This window comes from Colletotrichum costaricense, assembly GCF_030867565.1.
Source record: "Colletotrichum costaricense strain IMI 309622 chromosome Unknown Scaffold_9.1, whole genome shotgun sequence".
NCBI classification, from domain to species: domain Eukaryota; kingdom Fungi; phylum Ascomycota; class Sordariomycetes; order Glomerellales; family Glomerellaceae; genus Colletotrichum; species Colletotrichum costaricense.
Window position 1 is genome coordinate 2,135,829 of NW_026848238.1, and position 13,610 is coordinate 2,149,438.

General features: G+C 53.8%; 4 protein-coding genes across 4 annotated transcripts; 1 reads left to right on the top strand and 3 right to left on the bottom strand.

The window, feature by feature from the left end:
• Positions 1 to 621: 621 nt before the first annotated feature.
• CCOS01_09521 (high-affinity glucose transporter) lies at positions 622 to 2,738 on the bottom strand (the record flags this gene model as incomplete). Its single annotated transcript, XM_060457679.1, has 5 exons — positions 622 to 914; positions 972 to 1,433; positions 1,490 to 2,296; positions 2,364 to 2,443; positions 2,626 to 2,738. The coding sequence occupies 5 exons, from the start codon at positions 2,736 to 2,738 to the stop codon at positions 622 to 624; spliced, it is 1,755 nt and encodes a 584-aa protein (XP_060312379.1).
• A 371-nt stretch (positions 2,739 to 3,109) lies between these two features.
• On the top strand, positions 3,110 to 3,583 carry CCOS01_09522 (uncharacterized protein; the record flags this gene model as incomplete). Its single annotated transcript, XM_060457680.1, has 1 exon — positions 3,110 to 3,583. The coding sequence occupies one exon, from the start codon at positions 3,110 to 3,112 to the stop codon at positions 3,581 to 3,583; it is 474 nt and encodes a 157-aa protein (XP_060312380.1).
• Positions 3,584 to 8,285: 4,702 nt separating this feature from the next.
• On the bottom strand, positions 8,286 to 10,639 carry CCOS01_09523 (uncharacterized protein; the record flags this gene model as incomplete). Its single annotated transcript, XM_060457681.1, has 4 exons — positions 8,286 to 8,567; positions 8,622 to 9,330; positions 9,378 to 10,413; positions 10,498 to 10,639. The coding sequence occupies 4 exons, from the start codon at positions 10,637 to 10,639 to the stop codon at positions 8,286 to 8,288; spliced, it is 2,169 nt and encodes a 722-aa protein (XP_060312381.1).
• A 1,738-nt stretch (positions 10,640 to 12,377) lies between these two features.
• CCOS01_09524 (short chain dehydrogenase) lies at positions 12,378 to 13,280 on the bottom strand (the record flags this gene model as incomplete). The annotated part of the gene is made up of 1 exon (XM_060457682.1): positions 12,378 to 13,280. One exon carries the CDS (start codon positions 13,278 to 13,280, stop codon positions 12,378 to 12,380), a length of 903 nt encoding a protein of 300 aa, XP_060312382.1.
• Between the last annotated feature and the right edge of the window lie 330 nt (positions 13,281 to 13,610).

Here is a 13,610-nt window from a genome sequence, read left to right on the forward strand (position 1 = left end):
CCGCCTGGTACTAACCACATCCTGAACTACAACAGAACTGAATTCTAGAAACAGGCATTGGAATCATCTCATATACACCAAAGCCACCTAACCCCTATCTCTTCGTACAGACGTCAATCAGGTTGACTGACAATTTCAGTTTTCTTGGGACTCTTCGTGTTACGAATGGAAAAGTAAACTGAATTATATATCCTTTATCCACCTAGCCCTGGCAACAGAACAAGTCGGTCAAAAAGGGCGTTGCAATTTTCCGGGTATGTCACCGAATCTAGGAATATCTTCCAAAGGATCATTTGCCAAAATAGCTTTTTTCACAAGTTCGCGGCGCATCTTAGGACCTCGGGACGTAGTTGTGGATTGAGCAGCGGAAGAGCGCGTTCTACATCTTGTGTCGTCAAGGCATTTAATTACGTCATGCTTTCACATCTATCGCACCATCGTCAATGTCTTTGGACAAAATGAACAGTCGTTGTATCATCTTCATCAGTTAATCTGCCATCTTGCGCATTCGCCCCGCTTCATTCGCTTCAAATTCGGGTTTTTCCATAGCAATCTTCTCCCACAACAACTCCTGCTGGGTATTATCGTTTAGTCTCGAGTAGCAGGACTCTACCGCAGTGCTCAGACAGCGGTTCCCTTCTTCTCAGTTTCGGCGACGACCTCATGGTTATCCTCATTTGCAACCGCGCCGTGGCGAGAGACCTTAAGATTGCCGGCGGCGATCTCTCGCTCGATGTCATCAAGACGAGATTTCTTCTGATGGGTCTTCCAGGCTGGAAGACCAGAGTTGAAAACATCGTCCATCTCCTCAAGTGTGAAGCCCTTGGTTTCGGGCGCGAAAAATGCGGTGTGAAGGAATGCCAGGGCATTGAATGTCGCAAAGATATAATACATCTTGTAGTTGATGTTCCATACTGTTGAATGTCTGTTAGTCCTTACTTATGAGGGGGGTGCCATGCGGTTCGACTTACACAGAGGGGGAACGGCAAAAGCAAGAATCATGTTCCAGAACCAGTTGGTCGAAGTGGACAAAGAGACGGCCTTGGCGCGAATCTTACTCGGGAAGATCTCAGCAGGGTAAGTCCATGACACAGGACCCCATGTGGTGGCAAAGGTTGCGACAAAGAGGTACGAGCAGGAAACGATAGCAGAGGAGACTGGCCTCTGGTTGAGGACGAGCCAGGTAACAGACTCGTTGTCGGGGTTGCGTGTCTCATCGGTGTTGGGCTGTCCATAGTACTGTTGAAGTGCGCCAGAAATGAACAGCCAGGTCATCATCATAAAAGAGCCGCCGACGAGCAAGGGACGACGGCCGAGCTTGTCGATAAAGACGATGGCAGGAAGAGTCATGACGACGTTGATGATATACTGGATAGATGCAGTAAGTAGCGGGTTGCCTATGCCGGCACCCTGCATGATGTAGACAATGTAGTCTGGATCAAATCAGCAACTTGTCGTTCACACTTGCAATTGGAAGGTCGTTGCTTACACATCATGATGTTCATTCCGCACAACTGGGACCACATCTGGATACTCATGCCGAGCAACACACGCTTGTACATGCGGGGAGCGACGAGACCTTTGAAGCTAGAAATGTTCTCTTCTCGCTCGAATCGAAGGGCCTCCTCGATTTCTTGGTACTGTGCCAGGACTTTGGGGTGGTTGACGTCGCCGCTGCCGTGAAGATGAGCGAGGACCTTAATGGCTTCATCCCAACGGTCCTTGCTAGCAAGCCAACGAGGACTGTAAGGAAAGAAGAATAATCCAACAAAGAGGACAGCGGCAGGGACAATCTGGACGCCCCAAGGAATGCGGAAAGCGGCGGTCGGCTGATCGGGATCAGTGGAGCCTTTTCCAATGCCCTCGGCGGCGCCGTACTGGATGAAGTATTGAATCAAGATACCCCAGGTAATTGCCCACTGCTGGAGCGAAACAACGCGACCACGGATCTCCTTGGGGGCGATTTCGGACTGGTAGACGGGCACAATGGAGGATGCGATACCGACACACATGCCCGCGATGACACGGCCGACACAAAGCATGCCGACGTTGACGGAAGCGCATTGAAGGATGGCACCGATGGTCCACAGAATACAGGAGAATTGGAGAGCGACCTTGCGAGAGTACTTGTCGGCAATGAAGGAAGAGACGAGAGATCCGACGAGGGAGCCGGCAGGCATGGAAGCCGTAATACCACCCTGGCGGTATGATGTAGGATTCCCAAAGTATCTCTTGTAGGCTCCAGTCCCTAGAACACCACTCATGGAACTGATATCAAAGCCGAATAGGCCACCGCCTGAGCTTTCGTCAGTATGATCTTCAAGGTGTAAGGCCAGGCGAGAACTCAAGGCAGAATCACGTACCAATGGCGGCGAAACCGCAAATGAAGTAGATATTTTGCGCCTGATACATGATGGCGGTGTTCGCACGAAGGCGACGATTTCTGTAGTTGTGTTCAGTTACAATGAGGTGAGTCGTCTGTCTAGGTGGGACGAGGTGAAGGTGGAATGTCGTATGTATGCGTCAGCGGAGTAGGTCTCTCATGGCTCGTGAATTGGCTTGTAGGTGGGCGCGACCGAAACTTAAAGTAAACGGGGAGGCTCGGTGGTTGTTTGCCTGCGGTACATCTGGACGCGGTTCGGGGGTGGCCGCGGTTGCCTCGTGTGTATAGTACCCGAGTCGTAGGATGGGTAACGACACGGCCCACCGTCGTACCGAGTTGCTGTGTCGAATGACATTGGGCTACCGGTCGAGTTGATCAAAGGGGGACCTTGTCTGGGGAGACAGGACGGACCGAATGCAAACGTTGGCACATGGGGTTGACAAGGTTGATGTGGAGGGCTGCCCATCCCGTGGAACACGATGGGGTCATGGGTAGAAGCAGGCGCGGAGGAGCATTGAAGGGTACGGACGATCAGTTCCTCGAAGGGCGATAGGGCCATTGTGTGACAGGTAGGACAAGTGGGCGAGCATGGCGAAGGCACAGGTGTCTGGGCCGTTGCCAGGTCGTTGGTTGAGATGGTGAGGCCGAGGAGTGACTGGGTAGGAATCGCATGCCTGCATAAAGTACTCCGTGCCTTAGTTGGGGAGCTCAAGAAAAGGTGACCAAATGAGGCACATTGGAGTATGGAAAATCAGGAGCTCCCAGGGTACCATTGATCATCCAGAGTGCGTGAGCAGATGTGTGGTGTGTGGGAGACAAAATGCGGAGAAGAGGAGAGTTAACTCAGGATGGGAGGAATCGGCAGCTGTGAGTGGCTGGCGAGATTGGATGATTGGCGATGATACCAGGCGAGCAGCGTGGGAGGCTCAGACGAGAAAGCTGGGCGAGATTCCGAATGCCACACGGGCGGTAGAGGTGTCGTTGCGTTGCACGTCTCATGCTGTGCTCGTGTCGGTGGTGACACTGGTGTGTCCAAGTTCCAAGTACCATATTGCTACAGCCAGGTATATTGCTGCAGAATTGTGCAGACCAGGAACTTGGTGTACAGTCGAGCTGTTCATCTGTCTGTCTGCTGGTCTGCCTTGCCTGGCTACTCGTCTCTATTGCCTGAGCTCTCTCTTACGCAGTCGACTATCATAACTGAGAACCTTGGTGATGTGGGCCGTGGACATGGATGGACATGTCACATCTGGGCTGTTGTCGGGTTTCCTGACACTGGTGCCATACTGTCAGTTTTCTAGTCATGAGTTCATAGCAACCGAGAACTGTACAAAAATGGACCGACACATGGAAGCAGGCTAAACTTGGTCAATGATACCTTAAGTGAGGTACGCAAGGCAGGAGATATCCGTACGGTAAGGTACCTGGAGCAGGTCATCGATTTCAATACGTACCGCAGGTACCTAGTCCAGTGTCAAACGGATGGGAAGGAGAAACACATGGTTCATTCGCCCTTTCCCTCCCTCATCGCCCGTGTGTCTTTTCCGTCCGGACCCCTGCCCGCTGTCTGCCCCGGGCGGGTCAAGAACGGTGGACCACCTCCCGACGTTCCTCCTCCCAATTGACGGACCAATCTAAGCGGCCCATCTCCCCCGCACCCGACTTGGATGGTGGATCACGATGGAAATAAAGGCCAAACACGCAACTCTAATGCTGGCCAGTCATATCACGGCAAGGGCGAAACGACTGCCTTACCTACCGAAGGTAACTACCTACAGTGGACACCTGGTAAGGTATCCTTAACTTGATACCGAACATGTAGGAAAAGGCTGGACAAAAGTTGGGCGCTATCCCTGGTAGCTAAGGTAGGCGGATTTGCAGCATGCCAAGGCGATTTGATCCAGATGTCATCACTCAGCGCCAGGGTGGTTGATGCCTTGGTGCCTTTTCGGCTGCTGCTCCGACGAAGACAGGCTTGGGGCAAGCTTGGCGATACAGAGTCGCCTCGGCCATCTGACGAAAGTTGCCTACCTTACCCGCGAGTATGCATCTGGCAAGTACCTAGATGCCGGACGGTAGACAAAGAGTCCGAATTCGGGCCACAAAATCTGACGTCTAGGTGTTTTCAACTATCCGTAGGCTGCTGGACCCTTCCCAAGGGACACATGAAAAAGAGCCGGGAAGGGAAGTATCCTGCTAAGTGAACCTAAGTATGGAGAACAGACGGAGAACCGGCGGAAAACTCGTAAAAGCCCACATGGGAAGCTTTCTATTGTTCCAGCTGCAGAGGAGATGAGGTATCCATACCCAAGGTACCGAAGCTCATTTGGTTTCTCCCACTCTACGTTACAAATAACAAACTCACCGAAAGTTCAGAGCCTTGGCTGTCGGAAAAGTTTTTGCAGTTTTTGATCATCACGGGACAATGCGACACGAAAGCGAAGTCGAGGCAGGCACAGCAGGAGAGCTCTCTCCAATTACCAGACAGCTCTTTCCCCCGTCGACCCCAATTCCTTCCCTCGCCCCACACCCCCAACATGGGAAGGATCCATCCTGGCTCCTTCTTCCCCGGCCTCACCTCACACTTCCCTCGAGGCAGCTACGGGTAGCACCACAACCTCCTCACCCCATTGATCCTTCCTCCCAAAGGTTGAGAAACTTGCAATGCAATTGGTTGAGAGAAGGCACGAGCGGCCAGTTCTTTCTTTCCAACAACATGAACTTATGCCGGTAGGGTGACTTCGACACCACCTTATTTGTCCCCTTCGTCAAGCCACCCGCATCATCTTACCTACAGACTCCAGTGCTCCAATCCGACTCCCGTCTCAGACCGGGCCAGATGTCCGTCCAACAGCCCGTTACCAGCACCTCCAACCAGATGACATTGCCAGCATCTCCAGTGAGCAATGCCGTCTCGTTGCTTCCGCCATTTCTGGTCTTGTGCCTCGACTACTGCACAGGTTACCTCGTCCGAACGCCACGCCTCTGTCTCGCCACGATCGATTCGAATCCTTCTCTTTCGGCCCTCTGTCCCCAGCAAGTATCTCGCGGTTTCCTCGTCCGACCATCCGCAATCATCATAGTTTCAACAAGCACTCTAGCCTCTAAAGTCCCGCCGATGATACAGCGACGTGCCCTTCCAGCACATATGCGGACCTCGCCATGCGACGGCCTCCAAACCACTCCTTTGCCGACCTGACAAGGCTTCGGTGTGCTCAAGCAATTTTGGCTCCTCTCATTTTCGCATTCAAGCTTACTAGCAAGCCGTCTGCTTGCGGGGGAATGGCTCCCGAGCTGCGGGCTTTCAAGCTTGGTCCCGTCCTTGTTTTGCGGGCCAATTCTCGGACCACTTCTCCGACACGGGCAACCCAATGTGCCAACCGGTCAACGTTCTCCGCCAAGACGACCAGTAATTACAGTACATTCGCCATAGTCGATTCCTCCCTCTCCCAGAACCCGTGTCTATTCATCGCCGGCCCCGATGATGGTGCAGAGACTGACCAAGGCACACGCAATCTTGAAGCCTCGTTCCATGCCACGGTAAATTCGACCGTCTGTCAGTTGAAATATGACAAGACAAAATCATCCAACCTCGCTTTCTCGCAGTCTTACCAGAGGTCCATCTACCAACGTTGTCTCTTTGGCGACCTTACCTAAGGCATCTCCACCAATTTAACATCTTGGCCACTGCTTAGCGCCTACTTGGCCCGGCCACCACTCCGCGAGGCCCAGAAAAGACACTGGGGCCCTTGCCCGCTGCTGCGATGCGTGTGCCTTGAATGGATCGCTTCTCATCAATCGCACGTTCATCACCCCTCGGCCTTGCACCTGATATTTCAGAAATTTCACATTTTCCTGCCCTTGTATCTTGGCACGTTCAAAGCTACGGAAGGGTTTTTCTTCTTGTTCCGGCGGCAACACGTCCTCAACATTAGGTACCAAGAGGTTACGGCATTTCATAATCCCTTTCCATTTGGGGGCTCCGAATTGATGATTCGCCTAGCGCATCTAGGTATTACACCGCAGACTCCCCGAAGAAGGGCCCCGTCTACCACCGTTCTACCGGTCATTTGCTGCTCCTTCTACGGAGATCGGCACGCCCAACTGCTGCATCTAACTCTGTACGGAGTACGCCCTCCAGACAAGATACCGAACGAGCAAATCCTCCAATGGTCCCCCGCAACTCCTCGACAGCAAGACGAGACTGCAACGTTACCCCGATGCGGGGTTTCATATTGACCGAACTGACTGATCTCCTTTTGCTGCTTTGGTCGGCAATTTGTGGCCGACGAGCTGGACATCAGTCCGTATCCTGTGATTGTATTCGGATCCCGGACGAACTACATACGGACCGAAAAGCTTCGATCGAACGTAGATGGTGCACACCTTGCTTGGCTCTGCCAGAAGGTCGGAAATCCCAAGCATCGGGTAGCTTGACCCTGGCCCCAGAGTCGCATGGGCTTTCCAGCCATCCGTTCTTTCATCTAGGAACGCACCCTCGGTTCCCAACCCGGGCTGCAGAAGCACCAGCACCTTGTCCAAGCCCACTGCCTATGGGCTCAGAAGCTGCATCGCTAACAAGATTTCGATGGAACAAGAGACCCGACAGCGTCATCTAACAAGGCTCCTTCGCTACAAGTGATATCCTTTGCATGCTTATTTGACCCCTTGGCGTTCGTTACCGTGGTAGTCCTCTTCCATATTCTTACAAGTTCTTCCACTACCCGCGAAAACTTGCCCTCCGGAAACAGCAAGGTCATAATGTTGAACTAGACAGCATGCGGTGATATCAATGAAGTGACCCCAATACTGGTGAGACGCCAAACGCAAACAAGGGCGTGTTCAAGTATGGGTGCTTCAATGAGTAAATGCCTGGAAACTCTAGAAGGCATGGACTTCAGTTACAAGGCTGCAAGGGCAATGACTCTCTGGCTATGTAAGCCGTTTCGTCGGCTGAGGAGTCTGTCCAGGACTTCCCTCCTTCGTTGGGCTAAACCCTCGGGCATGCCAGTGGCAGCAGAGGCTGCACCGGACCCATGTGCTCTTGGTATGACTTCTTCCTCTCCACACCCATGCGCAAAGGCACAGAAAATGCAGTGAGAAAAGAGGCCGACAAACTCCAAAGAGCGTCGGCCAGAGTTGTTTGTTGTTTGTCTGCTTGCGAGTCCTCGTGCCAGATTCTCGTAAGAAGATCTGCCTCATCGCTCACACCCCCACCTGTGCAAGCCCCCGCGAGGAAGCTTGCCAGGAGGTCCTGCCATCTGTGAAATCGTCAGCAAGTCGCCGGGCCACGCAGGCCCAGCGTAGTAGTGCCAAGTGAGCAGAGGCTTCCCGCTTCCCGCTTCCCAGGAGGAACGGTAGCACTGCCAAGTAGAAGTAGTAGAAAAAGTCCTTGTTCATTGTTGAGCCCACTAGGGCTGGGCCCAAATGCTTCGTTGGGTAGCTGGCCAGCAGGGAAAGGGGTAAGAACACGCCACCAGGACGTGTTTGCGCAGAAAAGGACCGGTCCTGTGACAGTCGATCCTCGTCGACACCCCCTCGTCGCAGCCAACCAGCTGCCGTTATCATACAACTTTGCTTCGAAGAGAGACGAAACAATAGAGAAAATAAAAAAGATGGAGAAAGGGGAAAACTTCGAGAGAAAAAAAATAGACTTGACTCGAGAAGTCAAGCCAACCAGGATATGGGGGTGGGTATCGTGAGAAAGAAACAGCCGCCTCTCCTTGACTCCGTCTCCAAACTGGGGTGCTTGGGCCCCGCCCGTCTAAACAATGCAGCGCAAAAGATTCCTGTAGCCTGATGATTCGCTTCCCTTCCGACATATCATGAAACCCCCATCCTTCCTGTATCAACAGTTGGAACGATGCTTTTCGAATTGCGACTCGCAACAAGAGCTGGGATCTCATCTTGAGTCGTACAGCTGGCGCAGGTGCGCGCGTTGGTGACGGAATGAAGAGTAGTTACCAGCGTAGATAGTCTCGAGTATGCTGGCAGGTCCATCGGCGCGTGGACCGGCTTGGGCAAGCTGCACCATTCTCTTCTTCAGCATCTGATGTGCAATGCTGAACTCTTCTAGAATTCGCCCAGCGTTGCTTGAGCCACCAGAGATATCATTTGCCGGGTTATTGGGATCAATGACGGAAATGCGATCAAAGTTCTTGTAGACGACGTCTTGAACTCGATGCTGCGGTGAGAGCATTAGTGAACGTACTCAACAAGGTCACCAATATGAACTTACCTTGTGAACATAACCTGGAGGATTCAGCCGGATTGCCGTGTTGACATAGTCAAACCTATTTCCGTAGAGATCGAAGAACTCCATGAGCATCTGTCCAAGGTGGTGATCAGGGGTAAGGTTGCGACTTTGCACAGAGGGCATGAGCTGCAGCATGCTGACGACCATGCAGGTTACAGTGAAGCTACCGATACCGCCGTTGACAGGCTCGTTCAAACCGCGCATCGCCAAAAAGTGCTTGACCATTGTGACGATAATTGGCATGGCTGGATACTGCTTCTTCCACTCAATAAATGTCTTGACGGCCTGGGGACCGTCAAGGCGATCGAAGGAGATGTCCACCCGAAGGCCAGTCTCGGTGTCAATGTACTTGACGAGCGGGACTTTGGCGCCTGCGATGAACTCCATGCTGTTGTAATGGGTCAGACGCTTGGACGAAAGGAACTTGCCAAAGCTCCGCAGAGCCTTGATTCCGAAAAAGTTGGAATGTGCACCATTGAGCCAACTTCTCTCACAGATGACCAAGTCCATATCAGCTGTGGGTAAGTAGAGGCCAGACATGTATGAGCCAAAAGGGCGAACATCGCATTCCTTATAGAAGCGATTAGTTTTGAGCGCTGAGCGAATTCGTTCGACAAGCCGTGTGCGCATTTCGTGCTCAAAGTCGCGAGGGCGTACGACCTCGTAGAAGTCGACAATCTCCTTGTGGAGCCTATCCCGGTTAGACACTACGTCCGATTAAACGCTGCCACAACTCACCAAACACTGATGTCCGAGGTCTTGGAATGGTCGGCATCGATCCAGGGCGTGGGATCCTCGCCTTTGGTCACCTTCCACTCAGACAAGATGGCACCACCCACAGGCATTTTATTGACTTTCTTGAGCGGAGCGTAGGTAGGAGGCTTGATGTGATCGTCGACAGTGCGCTTCCGGGAGCCGAGAGCGTCGTTGGATGCAACGGGCCTAGGCGGCAGAGTTGAAGGCTTGCCAGGCGTGGATGGCGCTGTCGACGCTGCTGATCCGTTAATAGCAAGTGGACGGTCGGAACGAGGACCGCTGGGTGCGATTCTCGAGGCGACAGATGAGGACTGCAGAGGAGGCGCAGGGCCAGGAGGAGGGGGAGGGGGAGGCGAGGGTGGCTCAGAAGGAGGAAGAATGATCTCTTCCTCGTCGTTGGGCTCGTCAAAGTCGAAGGAAATGAACTCCTCGGCTTCTGCGCTGGCCTTGAGCTTGTCTGCGGCTGTCTCGTCGACTCGTGCCTTCCGAATCATCTTGACCATGTCCTTCTTCTTGCGTTCCGCTGCATCAGGCGGGGGCAGGGCGGTGTACGGGTCTGGGTTCGACCATTTCGGGACGCTGTTGCCCGATTCGTCGTTGCCAGCGCGGCGGGCACGCTTGCTAGAAGGCTCACCAGATTCCTCCTCGTCGTCGTCGGAGTTGTCCGAGATCTCCATATCGGCCTCTTCATCGTCTGAAAGGTCATTGATGTCGCGGTATACTACACCGGCGCCCTCCTCGTTGACTAGGTTCTCGTCGACTCCATCGCGGCGGGTGCGCAAGAGCTCGCGCTCGGCCGGGATGATCTTCTGGTACCCGCCCCTACCGCGACCACGAAACAATCCTCCCCGAGCGCGTGGGGCCCTTCTTCTATCGTTGCCCTGATATGCGCCGGGGCGGTACGAGTCTCCTCTGGAGGTGCTGCCAACGCCAGAGGGCTTATCCATCCGGAAGGTGAAGTCGCCCTGAGGCGGCCGGTTATCGGGTCTGTAGCCATCGTAGCCTCCTGATCTTCGGCCTATATCATTGCATCATTTGTTAGCACCAAAATGGTCGAAATGCCGCGGTGGAAATTGCGATCTTGAGAGGTGGCTGTACTCACGGTCTTCGGGCCACGGGTTGCGCCAATTGTCGCCTGCTCCAGGTGGCGGCGGCTGATGATGTGAAGAACGGGAATCGTAACGACCGCGATTGCGGTCGTCCCTAGCATTGCCCTGAGGCGGGTATGGTCTGTATGAGCTCATCGTGGGCGCGCGCGTTGTGCAGTGGATCCTGGTGTTGACGCGTTGAGAAGCTTAAGCGATTGAGAAAATTCGGGCGGTCGACGTCAAGGTCACGAATTCCTGCCCTGTGACTATCGATAACGCTAGCGTGCACGTGACGGCGGTCGCAGGAGGGTGGGTGGTGGGGAGGGTGGTGACGTCTTATCTTCTTATCGCCGATTGCATCCAAATTTCTGTTTTCGTCTTTTGTCAGGTCCTGCAGGCTGGAATTCAGGCGAAGAGCAAATTCACTCGGATAGTAATAAGATAGCTGAAAGCCATAGACTTTCTTAAGTTCTGGTTCAAAGGTTCACCCCCAACAATACCAGGCAGACCTGGATGAAAAGGCCCTACCAGGCGATCTTTGGTGTTCAAGGCAAGGATGTCCGCACAGTCAAGGTGAGCGTGAACTGTCAGTCATCGTCTTTAACAGGTGAGCTGCTCAACCTCAATGTAAGCCTCCTCCCCAATGCATTAGACTGGCTTCGTTGATTATCACAGTATGTGGAAAATGTCTGTCATCTTGGTCAAAATCCATATGAGTAAATCATTTCAAGTTGTACCATGTCTCTAAGCAATGCGTCCTACACAGCCCGAACGGCTTGAAGAAGGGCAGAAGCCTCACGCCAGCCAATTTGATCTTGCTTCACCTACCTCAGGCAGTCGACAACTCAGGAGGACCAAAGACACACTCAATCATGCTTGCCACACCCATAGTGTCCCAAGAGAACATTGCTCCACGGTAGGTGGCGTCACTCAGCACCCTTATGTGGAATACCCAACTACGCTGGTAGATACCCGAGGATCCTGAGGATAGGAGGCAGGGCCTAGACTCCGCGAAGCCGTTCGTCTTGTGATTTCTAGTACTATAAGTAGCCTTTCTGCCCATGATATCTCACTGGACCATCGCAAGCGTCATGTTAGTGTCCCAACTGTTGAAGAACATCAGCTCCCGACCCCCGGAAAGCTTGGAGTCCTTGTCAACAAAATCAGGTTAAGTGTGACCTCTGATTATAGATCTCTCCATGTCTCCCAAATCACAGCTACCTTTCCCTGTTCTGCATGCATCTGATCCAGGATGCGCCTTCATCGCCGTATATACTCTGGACCATGTAAACCAAGAAGCTTCAACAAAGCTTCGTTGTCTAAAACGAGCTTTGATGCCGAATGTTTTTTTCGAACAGGAGCCATAGCCACTCCTGTCAGTCCATACTCGATACGTGCTTGGGACCTGTTCGTCTGGATGCGTTTCTCCTGCGTCTAGCCCGGCAATTCAACGACTCCTGATGGCGTTTCAGGCTACCGTATCTCGGCCTCAACATACTTACCAAAGAGAAGTCACCGATGAGAAAAAGGGATGACATATGACGGCACCACCGCCGATTTACGACAAGCGAATGAATCTCGCCCAAGAGATGGAAGTGAAGGGGTACAGGGCGCATGGCTCTCAAAGTGAGGAAAAGGATTGACATCGAGCTCTTATTGGGTTGTCAAACGTTTCAAGCACTCAACGAGGCTCATGATTCCGTGACGATCCCTCCTCAGAAGCAACCTTCGAGACTCTTTAGCCCATCTCTTCAAGCAGCCGGATGCTAATCATTCAATAACATGATTCAATGCGTCTAGCACTCTAGCAGATCTTCCTCTAACCTATCTAACCCTTCCCTCTTCCCACACCCCCCAGCCCTCTACACAAAATCTGTCATCCCCATACCCCCATCTAAAACACAACACCGCCCCCATCAACAACCAAATCACTCCCATTAAAATAACTCCCCGCCCGACTACACAACATCACCACGACACCCCCCAACTCCTCCGGCAACCCCATCCTGCCCGTCGGGTTCCTCCCCGCCCACACCTCCCTCGCCTCCCTCAACCCCTCCCCCTCGTTCAACACCGTGTCCATGTACCCCGGACTCACACTATTCACCGTGATCCCGTACCGCGCCCACTCCGCCGCCAGACTACTCTTCAACTGCAGCAGCGCGCCCTTGCTCGTATTATACCCAGCCTGCGGCTGCGGGAAATTCACCCTGTGCGCGGAGATACTCGCCGTGAACACGATCCGTCCCCCGCGGTCCTGCTTCACGAAGATGCGCGCGGCGGCCTGCGCGCAGATGAAGGCGCCCGTGGTGTTGACGTCCAGTATCCTCCGGAACTGCGAGGCCGACATCTCGAGCGCGTGGTGGCAGCCCACCACCCCCGCGAAACAAACCAAGTAATCGATCCCGTCCAACTCGCTCGCCGCGACCTCCATGGCTTCCTTGACGGCCCCTTCATCCGTGACATCCACGCTCCTGGCAAGGATCTTGGTCGCCGGGAACTCGGTCCTCAGAGACGCGATCTGCGTCTCCGCGGCGGGGGAGGAGACGTCTAGGTCGAGGAGCATGAGGCCCGTCAGCCCGTGCTGGAGCATCGCGCGCGCGACGGCGTGGGCGATGGCGCCGGTGCCGCCTGTCAGGACTGCTGTGCCCGGGAGGGCGAAGCGGGATTCCGGTGTGTCGGACGCGGAGGCGGTGCGGGCGGGTCCGCCTGGGAGCGTGGCGGTGTCGCCTGATGCGAGGGTCATGAAGGGGATTTGGCGTTTTGTGAGGTCTGCGCGGGGGGGTTGTTCTGCCATTTTAAGTGGTGGAACGGGTTGAGTGTAAGTCTCGTGTGGATGGTTGAATGAGGCGATTGAAGGCAGTGAACGAGCTGCGGAAATTGATTTGAAAAGGATTCTATGATGAGGAATTGTAGGACGGTTGTAGATGCCGAAGTCTAGAGTAAGTTCGGTACGGACGGGGTTTTCAATGAAGTCGTTCGCCGGAGGAGGGGGTGACAGGACGCCGTGCGGCGGTGGGGTGCTGGCGGAGGACTGTCGACCGATAGTGGGGTCTATCTCTGTGGTGCCGGCGGCGGGGTTCCCGACGAGAGTGCGGGGAGGGGGTGTCAAGTTTCGAGGAACGAA